The following is a 24,572-nucleotide window of genomic DNA, read 5'->3' as shown; positions in this document are numbered from 1 at the left end:
GGGAAAACTTTCCCGAGACTTCTTTTTTCTTTTCTTTTTTTAAAAACCAGTCCTGGGGCTTGAACTCAGGGCCTGGGCATTGTCTCTGAGCTTCTTTTGCCACAGCACCACTTCCAGCCTTTTCTGTTTGTGTGTATTGAGGAGTTGAGCCCAGGATTTCATGCATGGTAGCCAAACACTCTACCACTAAACCACATTTCCATCCCTTCCCAGTGATATTTTTGAGTTGTAGTGGTGATTCATATTTTCACTCTTGACTGAGTGTGTGTGTGTGATTGGTTACAGTTCTTTGAATGGAAATCTCATGAAACATAAGTTAGACTAGGCACCTGCAGTGATGAATAAGATGTAGTCCTTGTCAAAGTCTTTTATCTGTGGTCCTTTTCTCATTCCTTTCTACCCCTTCTGTCCTTGAGCTTTATTTTTAACACTTCCAGTTAGCTTTTCACCTTTGTAGGGGAGTTTAAAGGTTTTGTCTTTGCCTCATAGTAGTTCTGAAATACACAGACAGTAGATCCATCCAACAAGGATAAGAAACACAAATTTACTATGATTATGTATGCATGCTTGAGAGATTCTAAGAAAATGAAAGGCTCAAAAGTTCAGGTGACTAAAGCTTGTATAGAGCTGGAGTAGAGGCTTGGGGCTTCTGTGCTAGTGTAAGTCAGCTGTAGGAGAGTTCAGGGAAGAATGCACAGAAATAAAGAGTTTTCTTGTTAGGTAGGTCAAGTCTAAGTGATCTCAAGAGTTCCTCTCAGAAGAGTTGTCAACCTGTAAGAGTTTCTACTTGGGGTGCCAGTCTCTTAAGTCTCCCTTTTTGTGGTCTCCCTTTTTGTGACAGGATCCGTTTCTAGGCAGATTAAGGAAGTCACAGATACATAGCCTGTATTTCTAACTGTTGTCTATTAATGTGTATAAACATTAATTTATTTCATAATATGACAGATTTTTAGAGCTGTTCCTGTGTCTGCATCTCTGAATAGCTATCTCAGTGTGCTACAGAAGTATACTATAGGATGCATAGCTACTTGCTCACACTTTAGGTAAAGATTTTCTTCGCTTCCCACCTAGTTCAAAGGCAGGGTAAAAAAGAGTTGAGGGATCATCTGGCAGATACCTGGAAGTTGCTGTTCTCATAGCTCCTACTTCTGGGGGGTCTTATCTTGTCCCTCCTGGGCACAGAGGTGCTGGTGTTAATTCCTCCCTGCCCACCTTTCCTAGAGCCTGTGCGTGCTGGTGCCTCCTACAAACGGCAGAGTGAAAGAAATCCAGAAAGAGGTGAGTTTTGAGATAGACTTTTGATTTGGGAATTTGAAAAGGGATGGGAAGGGGGTCTGGAATTGATAGAAGTTATGAAAATAGGAAAAATATAACTGCTGTTAAGAGTTGGATAGCAGTGTAGTAGTGGATCAGGAAGTAGGATCTGGTAGGATACAGGGGTTCATTACCTGGGTTAGCCAGTCCTGGTCAGGAATAGCCACCCCATAGGAGGCTGAGATCTATAGAATGAATGGGTCACTGGCAGGTAGGATCAAGGGAGTTCTCTTCCTTTTCTGTGCTCTTAGGCTGCCATCTTTATCAACTTCTTTCTGCTTCTCTTCTGCCCCTCATATTGATGTAACCAGGTATAAAAGGATATATGTGAATACATGATGAATCTCCTGCCCTATCCTTTGCTTCTGCATAATGTTTGGTTATTATCTGCTTAAATTAGCCTTTGAGCCTCTAAAATGAGGAAAAGTTCCTAAGACTAAACTTTGGGACCTGACTTGCGTGTGTCATTGGTAAAGGGAAATGCTGTGTAAGCAATTTAACAGCTGCTTGTGTGATTTTTCCCTCCTCCTGTACCTTAACTAATGCACTCATGCTAGAATTGACATTGCAATGCTCATTGATCTAGTGCTTCCATCTTCTTTCAAGGAATTGTTCATCTGAGTAGGATGGGGATAAGAGTAGAAAAATCAGATTCAGTACCTAGCCCCTTCTCCCTACCCCCTGTTCTGAGGTTTGAATTCTGTGTCTAATGCTTGGTAACAGGCTCTATTGCTTGGGCCACATCTCCAGCCCCTCTCCTTTTGTTAAGCTAAATAGGCCATAGGCATTTATACATAACATACTATATTATTTCCTTTAGAACTTGTCACTTGCAAGGGACATGCAATAAGGGATGGCTAAATTAAGTTCTTTGCCATTTGGGAATGAAGTGATGATCTTATTATATTTCTTTAACTTTCCTAGGAACTTTTAAAGCTGCTTAGTGTGAAATCTTTTTATGGTACCAGGGTGATGTTACCTGAAGATTCTAGGTTATATTTTTAAAAAAAGAATTGAAGCTTCAATATTGGATTGCTTATCCTACAGCAGGGTTCTCAGCTCCAGAACTATTAATATTTGAGTTGGATTATTCTTTACTTGGGGGAGAAGAGGATGTGTAGCATTATCCTGCCTGTACATAGTCTGTGCTATTGGCAGTTTTTCATTGGTGACAATATAGAATACCTCACCCAATTCCCCAGTGTCTGGAGGTAGGTGGTACTTAACTATCCTTGATTGAGAACCACTGGTCTAGAGAAGGGCTTTGGGTCTCAGGACATTGGAAAGAGGTTTTATTCACCCCTGCCCTAGGTAATAGGCTCTTGCTTACCTATATTGGCTTTGGTGAGGAAGTGCTTATAGAGGCATTTAGACTGAAGCTGGCTTTGCAATTGTCTGCTCTCCTGGCCATAATCTACTTTTCAGACTTGACCATCTTCTATGTGACTTCAAGCCTGGTATCTTTTCTCTTCACTTTAGTAATATTTTTAGTTTTCACAGCAATTAAGAGCAGATGAGCCAGGTGCTAGTGGCTCATGCCTGTAATCTTAGCTACTCATGAGGCTGCAATTACACTTTTATACCAGCCTGGGCAGAACAGTCCCCAAGAGACTCCTCGTGAGACTTATCTCCAATTAACTGCTCAAAAACGGGGAGTGATGCAATGGCTCAAGTAGTAGAGTGCTGGCCTTGAGCACAAAGAGGCTCAGGGACAGTGCCCAGGCCCTGAGTTCAAGCCCTACAACTGACCGCCCCTCACCCCCCCCAAAAAAAGAATCTAGATCATTGTATGTGAAATTTTAGTGAAATGCTTAGTTACTAGTTTTTAAGATTCTCCTTAAATGTTTTCTTGGTGATTAATTAATACTATATTTTCGACTTTAATTTCTGTCAAAAATGATATGTACAACACTGTAAGATTAATGACTATCTTGGTTTTTTTTTTAACAAATTTGACAAATATTTTGGAATGCATTCATGCGAGACATGGGATTAGTTTTCTACTTTCATTTTTAGTCTGTGAACATTTAAAAGTATCTACTAAATTTCTTAGGTAAAGCTTTCCTTGAGCTATCCCTCATTCTAGAGCCTTCTTACCTGTCTAGGATAGTAACTGGTGGCTGCTGGAACTAAGTTGCCAAGGTTTAATAATATAGAAGTGACTTTCACAACTAGATCTGTGAGTTGTCTGCATATTGACTACAGTGACTACCCCTGTGATACATAAAAAACTGTCATTAAGGAACAGAGGAAGCATCATGATTTAAAACTGTTCTGCCTATGTCTTCTCTGTGATTTTGTTCATTAACTGACATTGGTATGGCCTAGATGGCCCTATAATACCATTTGGTTCTGAGTTTAAGTTTTTGATGTTATCCAGCCATTCTGAAGAGATAGCTGTAGATATAAACATGATTTAATAATACATTGTACAGCAGCTCTTGTACTAAAACTAAGTATGTGACTCCTCCTTAATTTGGCTACAAAATTATATAATTGAAAACAAATGAGCTAGAAAAATCACATTAATTAATATTTTATTTATATAGGTAAAGAGAGATCTGCTCAGTCTTTGAAAACATCACGAGACACTTCACCTTCAAGCTCTTCAGCAGTTCCTTCATCAAAGGTTTGTTACTTTCCTAAAATTAGCTTAAAGTAGAAGTACAAAGAAAGTAGGAGGGATTTACTAGTACAGATACTCTTATGTATTGTCATAACCAAAGGGCTAATTTATTTCATTTAAAAACTTCTGTTGTGAGCCATGGCACCTGTAATTGCACCTACTTGGGAGGCTAACAATGGGAAGATTATAGTCTGAGGCTGGCTTGGGCAACCCCATTCCCCAAACCCTTTTCTATAGGTGAGCATAGTGGCATGTCTATCAACCCCAGTACCATCAAAAAAACCCCAACACAAACAGCATGGTGAACTTTACATAACTATGACTTGAAAGTAGCTACCAGAGTCAATGAGCACTGTTGTCATAGATTCTTTCCGTAGGTTATGCTCAGATTAGTTCTTTCTGCTGCAACTATTGCTCACAATTGACCAGGTGGGAATACATAGTTCCATGGGGCATCTTTGTGGATTTTGCTTTTGTTTTAGGAGTTAAGTGTATGCAGAGACCTGAGCAGTTTGTAACTGCTCAGTTTTAAATACCTTATTTTTTTCTCATTACTCCATACAGAAATCCTATACTATAAGTGTAAATCTCCATTTTATGGCAGATTCAAGACTCAGAAATAAAATAATTTTCTCTAAGGAGTAGACAGCACTCTTGATCACCATCCTCATTCCTATCTTTCTGCTGAGCATCTCAGTGCAAGCTGCAAAAACAGGCACCATGTATATAAATTTGAATGTGAGAAATGTTATTTGCTTAGAAGTTGTCTTTAGTGCGATACGGGTAGTTTATAATCTGCGCTACTCAGGAAACTGAGGCCTGAGGATCAAGGTCATCTCCACCTCTAATTCAAGCCCTGGTACCCTCACAGAGAAGAATGGGGAGGTCTTTACTCACCTTACTTCCTTTCTCTTGCTCATAACTAGTAACCTTTTTTCCATTGCCTATCCTAGAGCTTGAACTCAGGGTCTAGGCATTGTCCCTCAGCTTTTTTGCTCAAGGTTAGTGCTCTATCACATGAGCCACGGCTCTTATTTCTAGCTTTTTGTGGTCAATTGGAAGTAAGAAATAAAAATCTCACCGACTTTTCCTCCCTGGGCTGGCTTTGAACTGGGATCCTTAGATCTCAGCCTCCTGAGTAGGATTGTTTATGTGAACCACCAGTGTTGATGGAGGAATTTTTATTGCAAACATTGTTACTATTCTTATAAGATTTTTTTTTCGGTTTTATTTTCTGTTAGAAGTTAGATTTGTGTGACTGTTTTAAAGTACACACATTTAAATAATACATGAATTGCAGGATGGTTGAACTCATAAGTATTTGTTTTCGTTTCATAACTCCAACTTGAAAAGATAAATTCTTACTTAAAAAGTCAAGTATAAATTCTTTAGATGTATTGGCATCAGTTTGTGTTTCTTTTCATTACTTTCTTGTTTCTTTTTCTTCTCTCTCTCTTTTTTTTTTTTGGGTCCGGTCGTGGGGCCTGAACTCTGGGCCTGGGCGCTGTCCCTCAGCTCTTCAGCTCAAGGCTAACGCTCTACCACTTGAGCCACAGCACCACTTCCGGCTTTTTTCTTTTTGCTTATGTGGTGCTGAGGAATTGAACCCAGGGCCTCAGGCATGCAAGGCAAGCGCTCTACCACTGAGCCATCTTCCCAGCCCCCATCTTTTTCTTCTCTTTATCTCTCCCCTCTCCCCTCCCCCCTCTCCCCTCCTCCCTCCTCCCTCCTCTCCCTCCCTCCCTCTCTTCCTTCCTTCCTTCCTTCCTTCCTTCCTTCCTGCCTTCCTGCTGAGGATTCAGGGCCTTATACTTGCCAGGCAAGTATTCTTCCACTGAGCTAAATCCCCAACTCCATCTTTCTTTATATTTCTAGCTTTCTGTCCTTCCTCCATTTCTTTTGTTTCTTTCTTGTTTATATTTTAGACAAGGTCTAACTATGTTGTACAGGCTGGCACAAACTTGTACTTGAGCCGCTGCCTTCTAAATGCTGGGATTACATGTGTGTAACATACATACCTAGCACTCTTTCTGCTTTTAAAAAACCCTTAATATTTCCATATAGTAATATGTTATTTTACAATCTTTGTAAACTTCTATATAGGCAAAGCATTGGAATATGAGATATTTAGGCTTCCTTAAGGACGTGAAATGTACTTTAATCTACTTTGAAGGGAAGTGTCAGATTTTCTCCTTTCTTTCAGAAAAGTTGTTATAGACTAACAGAAATAATACTAATTTGTTGTATATATAGGCATGGTAGGAGCCATATGCAAGATGTGACCCAAAGAAAGGACCAGGTGGTTGAAGTTTATGTAGTATCATGAAGTTCACCAAGGATTAGGGACTGGGGTGCCTTTAGGTGGGGATTGGAGGTGGCTACATAAGCCATGATAGAATGATGGACTTGTATTTATCTTGTGAAGACCAAGTTTCCCAGGAGGCTCTGTGTGTGTGTGTGTGTGTGTGTGTGTGTGTGTGTGTGTGTGTGTGTGTGTGTGTGTGTGTGTGTGTGTGTGTGTGTGTGTGTGTGTGTGTGTGTGTGTGTGTGTGTGTGTGTGTGTGTGTGTGTGTTCCAAATATGTTTTAACAATGAATATGGAAAACAAGGAAAAATGGGTATTAAGCATTATCCTAGACATTTTCAGGCCCATTACCTATCATATTTTCACAAGTATGTCGTAAACTAAGTAATATTAGCCCCATCTTGTAACTGAGAGTGCCAAGGCTGAAAGCCTCATACATTATGCATATGAAATCATTCTTTCTAGCTGATGATTAAACCACTTCAGATCCAGTCTGTAACTCCAGAGGCAAGATTTCTTTGTAATTGTGTCTGATTTGATAAAGGAAGTAGTGGTAGACTCAAGTGGTGGATTTAAGCACAAAAACTCAGGTAATGAGTAGGATTTATATAATTTATTACAAATTATAAAGACAGGTTTTCCTGTCTTTTTCCCTCTTTCCTAGTTTTCCAGACTTTCTTGTTGCATTAATTACGAATTTATCTTAATTCACTTTTGGCATTTTTTTCACTGAGTATAATTAAAAATAAAAAGTTGAGATCAATCAGTGTACTGTCATTTTTATTCCATATACAATTAGTATATGAGTTGTCTTTGTCTTTTGCTTTGTTCCTTAGAGGAGTTCCTGAAGTTTTATGTAAATGAAATTGAGTTAGATCTAGTCTGTGTCTCAAAGATATTACTACTTTAAGGAATCTATGTAGTTTGGTTGAAGGAGCAAAAATGAAGAAACCTGTTTGTCATACATTTGGAAGTTCATGTAATTTGAAGTGTTACTAGGGTGTGCTTCTCAATATACTTGAAGTTTAAAAGCCCTTGAGAATTGTAACGGAAATGTTCGTGGATTTTTATTAGGTGTTAGACAAACCCACTAGGTTAACCGAAAAGGAACTGGCTGAGGCTGCAAGCAAGTGGGCTGCGGAAAAGTTAGAGAAGTCGGATGAGAGTAACTTGCCTGAAATTTCTGAGTTTGAGGTATGCTCACATGTGAAAATTTTGTCTGGATTTTAAATTATGAGTGGAAAATACTTGGTTTGTTACAGTACTTCAGAATATGCTTGGAGGAAATTATCCTCATGGATTGATAAATGTACTGTACAGGGTTGTAATAATCATCACACTGTGCCTGAGTGGCTGCAATGCTTTAGGAGTATAGAACTAAAATGCATTATTTATGTGTTACTGATAGACTCTGCTTTCCAAGTATCTCATGTTTAACCATCAGTCAAACCACTGAATTCAGAAAGTTAAACAATTTGACTTAACATGTGGACTGTATTTATATTACACATTATGCATTATGCATTATTTAATATCTCAAGAACGAAATTAAGCATTGTTTGAGCTACCTAAGATCTATGATGGATCTTGATTATCAAAGAAATGAGAACATTGGGGTCCACCGAACATTATGAAATGTTCATATTAAAATACGTTTAGCTGGGAAAGTAGCTTAGTGATAGTGTTTGCCTACCATGCACGAAGCCCTGGGTTCAGTTCCTCAGTACCACATAAACAGAAACAGCCAGAAGTGGCGCTGTGGCTCAAGTGGTTGCTAGCTTTGAGCAAAAGAAGCTCAGGGATAGTACCCAGGCCCTAGTTCAAGCCCCAGGACTGCAAAATAAATAAATAAAATATGTTTAAATGAAGTAAAAAAAAAATCTGTATAACACTAATGTCTCTAAAAAGAAAATAGAGACATTTTATGGAGAAAATTAAGTTTTAGGACATACGTTTTCTTCAATTATCAATTGATTTTCTTTCCTTTTATAAGATAGTACTAGTGTATAGTATGCTGTAACTAAACTATACTGCTAATGTTTTTAACCTTATTACATCTCATTTGTCATGTCCTATTATCCTGGATAAAGAATCTGTAACAGTCTACTGGCACTTTCACCCATTTCAAAGAATAAGTTGGGTTTTTCAAATGGTAACACATATTCTCATTAAAATTAAACCCTTGTATGGTAAGACTCCAAGGCAGTTATCAAATAATGAATGGTAGAGTTCAAAAGAAACGTTAGCATCAAATCATTTTAGTTATGCCCACATAATAACTTATTGTTACAAAGTCCTTGATGAATGCCTTGATAACTTCTTGACAGAAAAGTTTGTATCCACATCCATTTCTGAATGGAACCCATTTTTTCCACGATTGGCTAGCATGAGAAACCCTGAGTGAAAAATAGATTTTTTTTAACCTAATATCGACAGAAACTTTTTTTTTTTATTGTAGCTTTCTATATAGAGAGAAGTTTGATATTGGAAAGATGAATTTTGATGATATAAAGGAACATAAAAATCTGTATATATATTTATATTCAAAGTATTTATATTCAAAGTAGAATTCTGGCTATGGGATAACTTAGGAATGGTGTGGGGTGAGGCTTGAACTCAAGGTCTAAGCATATATATAATATGTTGTTATATATATTATTCAAAAATTTTTGTATATTATTCAATAGATCACTTCCAAAATAGCTAATGTATATTGTATATACATGGTATCAGAACTTACATGAATAGAACATTAAAAAATGCTGACTGGTCATTTAGATAGCAATTATTCTTAAATAGGCCAAGGTTTCCCTGTCATTGTAACTTTGAGATTTCTTACATATTCTTGAGTAAATGTGTCAAAAAAATTTATAGTGTGTCAATGTTTTTAGAACACTTTTCTAGTACTATTTAAAAGCATGAACATTATAGTAATGGGTTTAATAGTTATTTAAAATAATTTTGGTTTAATATTTATTTAAAATAATTTTGGTTTAATTATTTGGAGCAGTTGTTTTAATATTAATAGTAGGTATGTGCACCTCACTATTTGGGAGTAAGACTGATTTCTAACGTTAGTGTTTATTTTTATTCTTTCATTTTATGTATTATGAATACTTATTGGCAAGACTTCATTTTTACAAGTTCTAATTGTATATTCATCCCATCTCACCACTATTTTTATGTCTTAATTTAACATATTTTTATGACTTAGCTTTCAGATGTCAAATTCTGCTTGTGTTCTTTCATTATTTAGTGGAATCTTAAAACTGAATAATCAGTAACATTGGGGCAAAAGATGGGAGGAGTGGGGGCATTCTTTGAAGTCCCTCTTTACAAAGGCTTTTCACCACTTAATCACCTCCTAAAGGCCTCTTCCTAAGTTACAATGACATTAAAGTTCAACATGAATTTTGAAGGGACAGCTGTCTAGACAACAGCATCCTAAAATTAAGATGAAACCTACTGAGTGCGTTGTGAATTTCAATGTTTTGGTTATAGTTTTGCATTGACATAAGTAAAGCTGAATTGAGAAACAGTATTATTTTTTCCTTAGAGATAACAAGAACAAAGATAGTATAAATTGCCTAATTTCCTTAGCCACCATTCAAGATTGTCTATTGCCAGAATTAGCTAGGCCCTTCTAACTGTGTATCCCCATGTCCATGTCTTACAGTCATGTTTCACTCATAGTCTGATCTAGTGTCACTTTTTTCTTTTGGTTATAAAATTTCTTCCCAAGCAGCCTGAGTAAGAGGAGTTAGAAAAGTTGAGAGCTTGCTTAAAATAATAAAATGGATATAATGACATAGTGTTAGAAATGTGATATTTATAATGGCATTTATTTCCTAAATGATTATGATTTTAATTTCAATTCCTTAATATGTATAACATGGACTCGTTAAACATAGTTTGTTTCTTAAAGTAGACAACACATGTATGTGTCAGAATCCAAATAGCATCAAGTTATTTACAGAGTGTCCTTTGCTTCCTATTCCTTACTTCCATGTCATTTCTATAGAGAAAATTTTGGTTACTAGTTTAACAGTTGGTATTCTTGAGATTCCATGTACATATGGACATAAATAAATATACACTCCCGTCTGTCCTTTATCACACAATTGTTAGTATATTGATATATTGATAGGGCATGACTTCCAGACTATGAGGTTATTTGTATTTATTCGCTGGCTAATGGTTGTTCTAAAATGGAAGTAATCCTTACTGCTCTGTGGAGTTATTTTCTTTTTAATGATTTCAATTAGTTCCTAGATATAGGTGCAAAGTGTTTTGTCTTTTGAACATAATCTTCTCAGTTTGTTCCCCTCCTCCCTTTCTTTTTCTCTCATTATATTTATTTATATGTGCATGTAAGTCTCACTTTTTTTTTTCCTCAGTGTTTCATAAATAGATTGCTTGTGGAAAAGTTATGGAACAAAACCTTCTGTAGAATGAAGTATAATTTTGGAATGGAATAAGCCTTAAGGCATTTTCTTAAAATAAGTCATTTCCCATTTAATCAACCATGCAAACATTTTCCATTTAATCCTTTTCATATATGCTCATTATTCATAATGAAATTGAATATTTCTTTTCTTAAAAAATGGTAAGAACTGCAAGGTACTGGTAGCCCATGCCTGTAATCCTAGCTACTCAGGAGGCTGAAATCTGAGGATCAAGGATCAAAGCCAACCTGGGCAGGAAAGTCTTGTGAGACTCATTATCTCCAATAAACCATTCAGAAAAAGCTGAAGTGGTATTGTGGCTCAAATGGTAGAGTACTAGCCTTGAGAACAAAGAAGCTCAGGGTTAGTGCTCAGGCCACGTGTTCAAGCCCCAAGACTTGCAAATAAAAGAAAAAATGGTGAGGCCTAATGCTTTTAATATAAGCTTTCTACCACTTAGTGCTGCTCACAAGTTCTCTGAAATGCTGTAAGATATCTTATCTGAAAGTGATTAAAGACTTATTAATGTTTTTCAAGACGGTACCTGCTGCACCATTATTCATTGACCAGCCGGAAGAACCTGAGTCGAATACAACGGATGGGATAGAATTATTTGAAGACAGTCAGCTAGACAGTCGCTCTAAAGCAATAGCATCAAAAACCAAAGAGATTGAACAGGTAAGAATGTACTCTTCTTAAGGTACATTTTTGATTCATGACACTATTGACATGTAAATATTTACTGAAAAAAACAGACATTTGCCTTTTTCCATTGTGACTATGAAATTCCATTAAAAACATCTTTTTCAAAGTGGATTTCAGTCATTTTGATGAGTGTTGTCCCATCTTTATTTATTTGGTGGTACTTGGGTTAGTCAGGAGCCCTGTGACCTACTTGAGCCACGGTTTCAGCTTTTCTTGAGTCACTGCAAATCAGGAACTGTCCTAATTTGACTAGAAAAATGCCTGGTCTCTATTCTTGCTAGGTAGTAAGTGTTCTATACATGTTTGTTAGATTCCTTGTAGGGTTTTTTTGGTATGGGTCCTAGGGCTAGAACTCAGGGCTTTAGTGCTCTGAGCTTTTTTGCTCAAGGCTAACACTCATCACTTGAGCAACAGCTCAACTTCCAGCTTCCTTTCAGTTTGTTAGAGATGAAATTTCGCAAATTTTTTTTTTTTTTGCTTCTTGGGCTGGCTGTTAACCACCACCCTCAGATATCAATCCCTTGAGTAGCTTGTATTATAGGTATGAGCCACCAGTGCTGAGCTAAATAGTAGTTGTTTGAAGACAAGGTTCTGTTAGAATCTAGTAGATAGCCCTGACAAATAACAGAAGAGCAATAATCTGGATTGCTGTTTATTAGTATTTTCACTATCACTGTTACTCAACTTGGATCTCTTTAATCTTGAGAAAGTAGGTTAGCAGTCAGGAATGCAATCTAACTTATCAGTACACATACAAAATTATTTAGCACAAAATTAATTTTTATAATACTCCCTAGAAACCTATATGTTTGATTTACCAGAGTGAGACTATCTGTCTACATCTGTCAGTTGAAGCATGTGAGATATCTGATGTTATGGTACATTGACATTATTACAAGCAAGGGCTTATAACCTAGAAAGAAAAACAAATCTTAAAGGGACTTCTGATGTTACTGGAGAAGTAAAAACAGTTATTAGAAATTCTATAAAACAACTGGGCCCTGTGGTACATACTTGTAATCCCAGCTACTTAGAAAGTTGAGGTAGGAGGATTTCAAGTTCCAGGTCAGTGTGACCCTAATAAGTTATAAAACAAAACAAAAAAGTGCTATATAATAGGAGACTTACAGGACTGTTTTTCCTATAGCACTTGGTTTTTATGTGTTAACAAGAAGTTAAGCAAGGCCAAGCACCTGTGGCTCCTGCCAGTGTAATCCTAGCTACTTAGGAGGCTGAGATCTGAGGATCATGGTTCTTAAGCCTGCCTGGGCAGGAAAATCGATGAGACTCTTAGCTCCAATTAAGCACCAGAAAAACCAGAAGTGGAGCTGTGGCTCAAGTGTTAGCCTTGAGCATAAAAGCTCAGGGACAGTGCCCTGGCCCTGGGATCAAGCCACAGGAACAGCAAAGAAATAAAAAACAAAAAGAAAAAAAAAGCACAAACATTCCTTCAAATGTCAGAAAACTAATAAATTATAAATATTTGTTTTATAAATTCATGTGTAGGGGCTGGAAAGGTGGCTTAATTGTAGAGTACTTGCCTCACATGCATGAGGCCCTGGGTTCGATTCCTCAGCACCACATAAGCTAGAAAAAGCCAGAAGTGGTGCTGTGGCTCAAGTGGTGAAGGACTAGCCTTGAGCTGAAGAGCTTAAGGACAGTGCCCAGGCCCAGAGTTCAAGACCCACGACTGACAATAACTAACTAACTAAATAAATAAATAATTCATGTGTAAAACATAGGTGGGTTATTTATATTTGATACCAGTCTTGTGGCTTGAACTAAAGGCTGGGGTCTCTTAGCTTTTTTTTGCTCAAGGCTAAAGAACTTGAACTGTGGCTCTATTTCAGACTTTTTGGTGGTTAATTGGAGATAAGAGTCTCAGGAATTTTTTTGCCCCTGCTGGCTTCAAACTGATTCTCAGATCTCAGCCTCTTGAGTAGTAAGGTATAGGATTACAGGCTTGAGCTATTACTGTCTGGCAAACATTTTTGAAAAGAGAAGTAGCTTCAAGGATTTGAACTTTTTCCAATTTTACATTGAACTTTTCTGTATGTTTTATTGTTTTAAGGATTAAATACCAAATGGATAGGAAAACTAGAAATGTCCAAAAAAGACACCTGAGATACATAGGTATCCGGTAATTGTTATTTACATTTTTTCATCTACATGAAATATTTCAAAAGTTAAAAATATGAGTAGTAACAGAGAAAAAAATTGCTATAAAGATAAGATCAAACAAGAAGGCTAGGGTAAAGTAGCAGGGCAAATATTATTGTAATACCCACTATGTCTTTTATTGTACACCAAGTGCAGTATAATCAATTGTATTGGAAAGATATATTATGGGGTGTATAAACCAGTTGTCTCTGCTATTCAATCCTAAGAAACTCATTATCTTAAGGGACTACTGCAGTCAGAAATAAATCTCTAGGGTGAAATTTAATTTAATTCTAAATGTCTCCAGATACAGTACTTCCTTGAAGTTTAGGGGCAGGATTTGTAGAGACTCTCAGAATCATCTCAGTGAGGGGGCAGACTTAAGTCTCTTGCAGACTTAAGTTTCTCACCATGTTGTCAATTTTAATAGTGTTAAGGATGCGAGTGAGTTTTCACAAAACTCTAGGTTATAGTCAGAAGAGGGAGAGGAAAACCACTATTCTAAAATACCTAATTCAGTAAATATCAATTTGGATCTCTGAAATGCAGTATCATTTTGGATTATTTGAAATAAAATGTAAAACAATATAATTACAATGATAATTTTTACTAATTTTCATTATATTTTGAGTTCTATAGCTATTTTTGTGATCATGTTGGGGGTGTTTTACTAGCTTTTCTTCAAAGATTCGGATAAATAATCTTTGGCTCCTTTATGATCTAAATCGTGTTTAAAATTAAATGCTAAATATGTACACACTGGTATTTTCTGTTCTTCTGTTCTGTTTTGTTTGTTTGTTTGTTTGTTTTTAAACTATTTGCAATGCTGGGGGTTGAACCTGGAGTCTCAAGCATGGTTACGCATACATTCCAACACTAAGCTGCACTTCTAGCCTATGTACACAGTTCTTGTTGCTAATTTCATGCTTAACAATAGAATTTTGAAGTAGTTTGGACTTTTCACCCTTTTGATAAGGACACAGGATTCTTATGTTAAAACAAAATAAGTTTTTTGTATTTGTGTGCCAGTCCTGGGACTTGAACTGAGGATCTAGGCACTGTCCTTTAGCTTTTTTTGCTCAGGGCTAGCACTCTACCACTTGAGCCATAACTACTTCTGGCTCTGGCTTTTTTTGTTGTTAGTGGTGGTTAATTGGATATAAGTGTCTCATGGACTTTGCGTTCCCAGGTTTGGTTCAAAACCTGGATCTTCAGATCTCATTCTCCTGGATAGCTAGGGTTCCAGGCAAGAGTAACTGGTGCCCATCTTGCAAAATACATTTCTAAACATCCTCCAAATGTATCACTATCTGACTTAAGTAAGTACTGTTTGTTGAATTAATGGTGTGGGGCATTTCTTTACTTTTTATTTCTGTCAATAAAACATTACACAATCAGTGTTGTAGCTGTGGTGTATAGTTCAACTGCTATCCATAGCCTGATGACTCTCAGCACATTCTCTTATTCTTTCTCTTTCAGTAACTAATAGGACATTTTGTTTTACTTTTAAGGAGTTTGGAAGTAAAGGTTAGTCAAATCTCCATTCGTCTTGAAAAAGCTAACCAGATTTGTGGACATGGAAGAGCACTAGCCTTAACTTATGATGGATTAAAATGAAATTGCATTCAAAGTAGGGGCAGCTCTAGCTATTATTGTAGTGCATGGTTGAAGCATTTCCTTTAACCTTGTATAATAGAAACATTCTTTGTTTTTCCTTTTCATCAGAGCAAGTAACAAATGTTCTTAAAAGTATAGCTCTTGTCACTATCTTGTCTAGCCATCAAGTCTACCCAACTGTGCTTAAAAACCCTTGAATACTAAACCACTTCTTCAGACTTTACATATATACAATTAGTAAAATATACTCATAAGATTCACCTTGAGAAATCTGCATTCTAAAATAAACTGGAAATAATTTATTTTGGCTAGCTTTCAAAGTTTTTGAATGTTACAGTTCACTACGACTGTAGGAACATGTTGCTGAAGTATAAGTATAAAGTTTTCATTTTAAGAGAATTACATCTGCATACTGTCTCTGTAGGGTCATTTATATTATATTAGAAATGTCAAAATTAAGTATCTCAGCCTTTCTATACAATATAAGCTACTTATTTATACATTATATAAATCTATAACAAATTCCATGACACATTTTCAAGATTATTATTACATAAAATATAAAACAGTGCAAATACTAAACCTTTATAAGAACCTTACTTAAAATGGCACAAGTACCTCAGGAGATTATTTCATCTTGAACATCATCTCTGGGGATGAGTTAAGGTGTTCCCAGTGGAATATGCCCAAGAATAAGGTTCATTTTCTTGCCTCTCTTCCTTTTCCACAGATTTCTCTAGTGGTTTTAAAGTATACTCCCTTGCTATTGAGTTGTGCTCTTGTAAGTTGTGCAGCTTTATTTAGTCACTAAGAGCATTTATGAAGTGTGGTATAGTTGATACTGGATGTTTCTGCCTAGGACTAGTTTTAAATTCTGAGTCCTTATTATTGTGATGATTTAAATACAGGCCTATGGACAATCTATTGTATATGTAAGATCCTTTCTGTCCTGAAAATTACATGTGGTTATCTTAATGTTAAGTAATAATTTGCTGTTTATTTGTAGCTATGGAATATGGACTAGTTTTGAATTGTTTCTCAGGATATTGTTTACATCGGTGTAGCCCTGAGATATTTTTCTCATCAGTGTTTAGGTTTGCACTTTTTGCCTCTTGTCCTTTTGTTTTTGTTTTTAAATTACCCACAGCCACCCTGCCCCATTGTTAATATGTTCAAAATGTAAAATTGTACTATGAAGTATTTTACTTGTTTTGGGTAATGTTGATTTTGCTGTCATATTTTCCATTGGCTTTGTCTTTGGCTCATGTTCATTTTTGCAGGTGTAAAACATAGCATAAATAGGTAGTTTCCTCCTTAGACTTCTCTGCTCTCCCTTCCCATTCCTAAAGTGTAAATTATATTTCAGGACCCTCCAAAGATGATAACATCCACATATATTCAAGTCATCGCATAAAGTAGAATAGTATTTTACATATAAGCTGTATGTGTCTGCCTCTATGCTTTAACTAATCGTTAGATTACTTACAATACCTAGTACAATGTGATTGCTATATAAATAGTTGCTAGTATTATTTGGGGGAATTTTAGTATTTTTTAGGCAGTTTGAGGGCTTGCAGTTAGAACCGCTGATGCTCTGACAATCAAGCTACAACTCCAGACAGGCAGTTTTAGTTATTTTGGAGATAGAATCTTGAGAATTTTTCTGCCTTTAAATCAGGATCTTTTCACTGAATTCTAAGTCTCCTGATTAGGATTACAGATGAGCTACTGGTGCCCAGCTTCCAAATATTTTTGATCTCTAGTCACTTCAGGATATTGAGGATTTAAGTGGTCAAGTGTGTATATTTAAGCTATGTGGGAATTGTCAATATTAAGTCCCCAAATCTGACCTGGTAACTCAGAAATCACACTGGAAAAAAAATCTGTCTTTATTTTAAATCATAATCTTTATAAGTGGATTAAAATTATAGTTCATCAAAAACAAGAAAAAGTTGATAACCTTTGTCACTTCCATCTAGTAATTCTATCACAGGTGAGAAATGAAAGAGCCAGCAAATACTGAAGAAGCAAAATGTTCACATTGGTAACGGTTTATTGCTGCATCTTCATCTGCATTTGTCTGTGATAATAGTTACTGTTCTTTGTGCATATGTCTTTTAAACAGTCTGCAGACTGGGGTCATGCTCAGTAGTTAGGTGACCTGCCTCTCAAGCACAAGACCCCTGAGTTCAACCTCCGGAACCACAAGAAAAGAAATTGCTTCAAGAAAAAGCTTTTAAAATGTGTAATAGCATGGTTTTGGGGTCAAATATACTGTCTTTCAGTTATTATAATTCCTTTGTTAGATTAGTTGGAAATATATACTTCAGTGTGCCTTTGAAATTATAGTATATGAGATATATACAGATCTTTTTTTTTTTTTTGCGGGGGGGTCCAGTCGTGGGGCCTGAACTCTGGGCCTGGGTGCTGTCCCTCAGCTTTTCAGCTCAAGGCTAGCGCTCTACCACTTGAGCCACAGCGCCACTTCCGGCTTTTTTTTCTTTTTTGCTTATGTGATGCTAAGGAATTGAACCCAGGGCCTCTGGCACACAAGGCAAGCGCTCTACCACTGAGCCACCTTCCCAGCCCCTATATACAGATTTTTAAAAATCTCTTATCATTACACTTTCCCTATTTACTCAACTATTGCTTTTCATTAGTTGTTTTTATGTGTGTGCATGTGTATATATATTGGTACGGGGCTTGAACTCAAGACCTTGCTCCCTCACTTTGGGTTTTTTGCTCAAGGCTAGCACTCTGTCCCTTGAACTATACCTCTCTATTTTGGGCTTTTTTTCTGGTTAATTGGAGATAAGTCTCACTAATTTTTGTGTCAGGGCTGTCTTTGAATTAAGATCCTTGAATTCTGCCTCCAGAGTAGCTAGGATTACATATGTGAACCATCAGTGTGCTTTCTGTATTAGGCTTCAAAAAAATTCCTGGACATATTATTCACTCTATGCCACTATATTAATTTGTGACCCTTATCTTTCTTTTGGATAATTATGTTTGAAGATTATTTTAATTAGTTTCACTGGATTTGGTTGGCTTCCCTGAATAATTACATAAATGCATGTATCCACATATGTTTCTATTTGAATGCACACATAAAAACGTTCAATTCTTTTTGAGAAGTGTCAATTATAAACCTTGTTTGGGTGCTCTGACAGTTTTGTAAAAACTACATAGATTTCTAATTATAGCTTGCATAGTTCTACTTTGAAGTTATATCTATTATTAGAACTGAACTAAGAAAACTGTTATTTCAGTAACTACACTTGTGTTTTCTGTCTTTATATTTGTTGCTTAAAAGTCAAAGATCAGATGAGGTCCTAACAATACAGAGTTTAAAATCTAGATATTCTTAAACAATACTCATTGTTGTATTTAAATATTTAATTAGAGCTATTTTAGTAATTCTTGTTTCCTTTAGGGCCAAGTTGGATTTTTTTTTTTTTTTTTTTAATCTGTCGTGGGTTTTGAACTATGGGCCTGGGCGCTGTCCCTGAGCACTTAAGTTCAAGGAAAACATTCTATCCCTTGAGCCACAGTGCCACTTCCAATTTTCTGGTAGTTTATTGGAGCTAAGAGTCACACAGACTTTCCTTCCTGGGCTGGCTTTGAACCTTGATCCTCAGATCTCAGCTACCTGAGAAGCTAGGATTACAGACGTGAGCCACTGGCTCTTAATTGGGATTATAGGCCTCATGTAATGTCAGAGTAGAATAAATTAATTTGACTTCTTAATTGAAATTAGCTTGGGATGTGGTTTGTGTACCCCATGTTTGATTTTCTAAATTTTATTTGCAGTAAAAATGCTTATTCACTTGATTAGTTGTATAACTGTTACTTGCCAGTGAAATTTGCACAGCAGATGTTAACATCTTTTCTTGCTACCCATAGCTAGTGAATGCTTCACTACAATAGACTATAAAATACAACCTTTCTAATAGACTGAAAGAAAATTACCTAATTATCTTGGCATCATTTAGAGTTCTTTGCCTATAGTAGGTTCACTGAAAAATGTTTATGTTAAGTGGATGGATCTGGAAGGAGGGCCTGAAGCACCTTTGTTTTCTTGTAGGTCAGCTCTCCCATTGGTTAATTCAAGCTAATGAAGACTAATAGGATGGGAAACCTTCAAGAAACTTTTCCCTTTAGCAATTAGGAGGTAAAGAAAGAAGCAAAGCCATCTACGTTATTTGTTTGCAAAAATGAAGGCAGCCATAATGGTTTTCTTATAAATATATTAAGTGGTTGAAACGTACTGAAAAGGATGTAAAAAATTATTCAGCCTAGTTAGATTTTGAAGGGGATAGAAAGAGACTATTTGCATTTTTGAATCTGTGTTGTTGTTGTTGTTGTTTTGTTTTGTTTTGTTTTGTTTTTTTGGGTCAGTCCTAGGGCTTGAACTCTGGGTATGGGTGCTGTCCCTGAGCTGCTTTTGCTCAAGGTGAGTGCTCTACCACTTGGGCCACAGAGTCACCTCTGGCGTTCTTAGTTTTTTTCTTATTTTTGAGTAGTTTATTGGAGATGAGTCTCAAGGAGTTTCCTTCCCAGGCTGGCTTCAAACCACGATTCTCAGATTTCAGCCTTCTGAGTAGCTAGGATTACAGGCATCAGATGGTTGAAACATAATGAAAAGGATATAAAAAATAATTCAGCCTACTTAGATTTTGAAAGGGATAGAAAGAGACAGTGCATTTTTAAATGTTTACTCTCTCTCTCTCTCTCTGTCTTTCTTTCTTTCTTTCTTTCTTTTTTTTTTTTGGTCCGGTCGTGGGGCCTGAACTCTGGGCCTGGGCGCTGTCCCTCAGCTCTTCAGCTCAAGGCTAGCACTCTACCACTTGAGCCATAGCGCCACTTCCGGCTTTTTTTTTCCCTGCTTATGTGGTGCTGAGGAATCGAACCCAGGGCCTCATGCATGCAAGGCAAGCCCTCTACCACGGAGCCACCTTCCCAGCCCTCTCTTTCATTTTTTTTTTTTTTTTCTTTCTTTTTTTTTGCCGGTCCTGGGCCTTGAGCTCGGCCTGGCCACTGTCCCTGAGCTTCTTTTGCTCAAGGCTAGTGCTCTACCACTTGAGCCACAGCACCACTTCCGGCCTTTTCTGTGTATGTGGTACTGAGGAATCAAACCCAGGGCTTCATGCATGCTAGGCAAGCACTCTACCACTAAGCCACATTCCCAGCCCCTGAATTTCCTTTAAGTATTTACATTTTTCATTAGAGCTGGCAAGTGAATATTGAATGTCCTCTATTCTCTTTTATGTCCTCCAATTTCTCTTAAACTTTTTAGCTTCTTTTTTTCCTTTAAACAACAACAAAAAAACAAACACCCAAACCAAAAAGCCCAGGCTGACCTAGAACTTGCTCTATAACCCAAGCTAGCCTTGAGTTTTTGCCTCTTCCCTTCAAATGCTGGGGTTACTATAGCTTCCTCTCCTTCTTCCCCCCCTATTGTGTGAGGAGGGGGTAGTAGGGATAGTCCTGTTGCACGCTACACAAATGCTTGACTGAACTACATACCTGTTCTCAACGATAAAAGTATATTTAAAAACATTATGGCAGCTCTTAATACAATTAAACATGTGCAGTCCCATCACATAACAACATCCCTACCAACTGTGTTTCCCAGGAAATTTTCATGTAAATTTATAAAGGGATGATTATCATGTAATTGCTTGAAACAAAGTTGGAGAATCCTGATGAATCTAAGGAATGGCCACAGTGACATACATTGACAATACATTGACACATTTTGTTTTTTAAAAACCTTAATCTGTAAGTATCTTGTTCAGAACTATCTCTTGTTTTATTTTCTGTTTAACCTATTCAGTGAGTTGTTAATTTGGTCTAACTTTCCATTTCTTTGGTTGTTTTTCCTTCCTTCCTTCCTTCCTTCCTCCCTCCCTCCCTCCCTCCCTCCTTCCTTCCTTCCTTCCTTCCTTCCTTCCTTCCATTGTAGGGCTTGAGCTCTGAACTCTGGGCTTGGGCACTGTCCCTGCACTCTTCAGCTCAAGGCGAGCGCTCTACCACTTGAGCCACTGTGCCACTTCCAGTTTTCTGATGGTTTGTTGGAGATAGGAGTCTGATGGACTTTCTTGCCCAGGCTGGCTTTGAACTGTGAGCCTCAGATCTCAGCCTCCTGAGTAGCCATGAGCACCTGACTGGTTGTTTTTTCAAGTAAATGTTTGATCCTGCTGCTCATGTTTTCATTCTCTTACTTTTTTTAGCATTTTAGTATCTGAAGTAGCAGGATTTTGATTGTTGTTTTTTTTTCTGCTGACTTTTGCTCATGGTAAGGTAACTTGAGATGTTTGGGTTTTGGAGTAACTGTTAGCATGTATTATTTCAGCCGTGTAAGTTTTCATGACTGGACTCTAGCTTTCTACAGAGGCCTCAGATCTAACTCAGTCTTGCATGAGCATGTGATATTATGTCTGTCATTCCTTACTTTCCTGGCCCTGGGGGATTCCATGCTTCTGTATTAGATTATTACTCTGATTTCTTGCTTCCCTTTCACTCAAAGCTATTTATAATCCCCTTACTTACCAAAGAAAGCTTAGCTATCCTTTTTTTTTGTTTGTTTTATGAGACAGGCTGTTGCTGTCTACCCCAGGCAGACACAAGCTCCGTAATCTCTTCTGCCTAAAACTGGGTGTTGGAGTTACAGCTGTATACTACTATGTGGAGTTTAGCTGTGTTTTCAAATAATGGGTTTCTAGGTTTTTTGAGGCAGGAGGATTATCTGGTGTGGTTGCAAAGCAAAAAGGGCTGAGTATGTGGCTCAAGTAGTAGAGTACCTTAGTTTAAAACTCAGTACCATGAAAAAAAAGAAAGAACTTATGTAACAGAGTAGTCACGCCTTTAATCCTACTCTAGAGGCTGAGATCTGAGAATCTAGGTTCAAATCCAGTCAGGAAGACAGACCTGAGAGATTCTTATCTCTCTCTTTTTTTTTTTTTTGGTCCAGTTGTGGGGCCTGAACTCTGGGCCTGGGCGCTGTCCCTCAGCTCTTCAGCGCAAGACTAGTGCTCTACCACTTGAGCCACAGCACCACTTCCGCCCCCCCCCCTCCCCCGCTTATGTGGTGCTGAGGAATCAAACCCAGGGCCTCATGCATGCAAGGCAAGCACTCTACTGAGCCACCTTCCCAGCCCAGACTCTTAATCTCTTAACCAGCAGAAAAGCCAGAAGTGGAGGTGTGACTCAAGTGGTAGAGCCCCAGCCTTGAGTGAAAGATAAGCTAGAGACAGAGAACTTGAGTTCAAGCCTCAGCACCAGTATCTGAAAAAAAATTAAAATCTATGTAGTGTGAATGGCTTGAGCATCAAAAGGATGAGAGATACCTGTAGGGAGTAACAGTTACAAGTGGTTCGGTTTGGGTAAAACCATCTCCTGTGACCTTCATCTCAGCATTTTACTCCCCAGGATCAGCATTTACTGCAAGGATTCCACATAGTAGATGATGACAAAATTGTATATATCTGGGCAGATGAGCACCTGAAAATGGCTCAGGAATTTAGTCTTGATTTGATAGAAAAACTTTGGAAGAAAGTCTTGTTTTCACTCCGATAGGTTTAGTGTAATTCAGGGCTGGCTCTAACCGTCAAGTGTTGATTTAAACCATACCAATTAATAAAAGGGCACTGTCACTAAAAAAGACTACTGCGCACACCAGCTTTTGAGGGTCCTCAGATTGTTCTACTAATGCAAATTGGCTATAAATCTAGGGCTTCCCAAGACCCCCTCAGCTTTGAGTGTACCCTAGAAAAATTCATAAAATTCAGGGAATTGATATGCCTATGATTATCCTTTATGATGAAGGATACAGGTGAGGAAAGAAATATACTTTCAATCACCAGCTAATGTGATACAAGTCAATTCTGGCGCTACTCAATTGGTGTAGAATCTACAGGTTAAAATGCATAGTGCAGGGAACAGGGAAAGAGGGAGAAAAATGAGAGAAGGGGTAACTAGTTAGACAAGAAATGTAATCACTACCTTACTTATGTAACTGTTACCCCTCTGTACATCATGTTAACAAATTTTTTTTTTTAAAGATGTCACTATAAAAATAAATAAATAAAGCCAGGTGCCGGTGGCTCATGCCTTTAATCCTAGCTACTCAGGAGGCTGAGATTTGAGGATCACAGTTCAAAGCCTTCAAAGCCAGCCCAGGCAGGAATGTCTATGAGACTCTTAACCACCAGAAAACCCAAAGTGGCACTGTGGCTCAAGTGGTAGAGTGCTTTCCTTAAGCTGAAGAGCCCAGAGACAGCCCAGGCCCAGATTTAAGCCCTATCCACCAAAAAAAGCACAGTGCCAGGTATCTGTAGCTCATTTCTGTAATCCTAGCTACTTAGAAGGCTGAGGATTGTTTTTTGAAGCCAGCCCAGACCGCCAATTAACTACCAAAAAGCTACAGTGGAGCTGTAGCTCTCAAGTGGTAGAGTTAGGCTAGCCTTGAGCACAAAAGCTCAGGAACAAAAGCCCAGGTCCTGAGTCTATGCCCCAGGATTGGCAACAACAACCAGCCAAGCCGGGCTCCGGTGGCTCACACTTGTAATCCTAGCTACTCTGGAGACTGAGATCTGAGGATCATGTTCAAAGCCAGCCTGGGCAGGAGACCTATCTCCAGCTAACCACCAAAAAACCAGAAGTGGTACTATGGCTCTAGTGGTAGAGCACTCACTTGGAGCTGAAGAGCTGAGGGACAGCGCCCAGGCCCACAGTTTAAGTCCCACCCCAACAAAAATAAACCAAAAAGCAAAATACAAAACAACAACAACAAAAAAAAACCCACCTCATAGTCCTCAAGCAGGGGGTGAGAAAGTAGGAAAGAAACCAGATTTTTCTGAAATGGGTTGATAGTAAGATGGTAGATGCAGCCTAGGTTAGTTATGAGGGGTTATGTGGATTGGAGACAGATTTTTGAAACATTTGAATTCTAAAATGTAAAAGTGTTTGAATTCTGTGGGCAGGTAGAATAGTTGATGGTTGAATTTTGAGCACATAAGTATTCTGCTCAAGGTAAAGAAACATTTAAATGTACAAAGGAGGTACCACTTAACAAAGTAGTTTTTGAAAACAATATATCTTGATCAATGTTGCCCCATCAACATTCTCCCCATCCTCCTACCTACCCCTTCGCTCACTTTCAATTTTGTAGGATATACTGTGGATTCTTGATTGAATCTCCCCATTGTCTTCATTTGTCTATCCCTCCCCCCTTGACCTCACCCTACCCCTTTCAAGTACCCACTTCCTGGTGTTTATTTTGTTCAACTTTGACTTTGCCTTTCCAAGGAATTGAATTCTCCCTTGAATCTACCATATTTCAGTTAATACATCTGGATACTCCTGCATACCACAAGCTTATAAGTTTATAAGCTAAATA

The 24,572-nt window shown here is 37.7% G+C and overlaps 1 protein-coding gene across 10 annotated transcripts in view; it reads left to right on the top strand.

Annotated features, from left to right (window-relative positions):
• Positions 1–24,572, top strand: part of Pphln1 (periphilin 1) — an 89,885-nt gene that overhangs the window by 45,359 nt on the left and 19,954 nt on the right. For 5 of the 10 annotated variants that reach the window (XM_042677604.1, XM_042677612.1, XM_042677605.1 and 2 more), the window contains 4 exons: positions 1,222–1,278; positions 3,864–3,943; positions 7,320–7,439; positions 11,228–11,368. In XM_042677604.1, the coding sequence (XP_042533538.1) occupies positions 1,222–1,278; positions 3,864–3,943; positions 7,320–7,439; positions 11,228–11,368 (398 nt within the window). The remainder of the gene's footprint in view (positions 1–1,221; positions 1,279–3,863; positions 3,944–7,319; positions 7,440–11,227; positions 11,369–24,572) is intronic. The other 5 variants (XM_042677613.1, XM_042677610.1, XM_042677607.1 and 2 more) reach the window with 3 other exon arrangements.

The sequence above is a fragment of the Dipodomys spectabilis genome, unplaced genomic scaffold (genome assembly GCF_019054845.1).
Source record: "Dipodomys spectabilis isolate Male_0828 unplaced genomic scaffold, ASM1905484v1 ptg000039l, whole genome shotgun sequence".
NCBI lineage: Eukaryota > Metazoa > Chordata > Mammalia > Rodentia > Heteromyidae > Dipodomys > Dipodomys spectabilis.
This window is presented reverse-complemented; position numbering and strand designations above follow the sequence as displayed.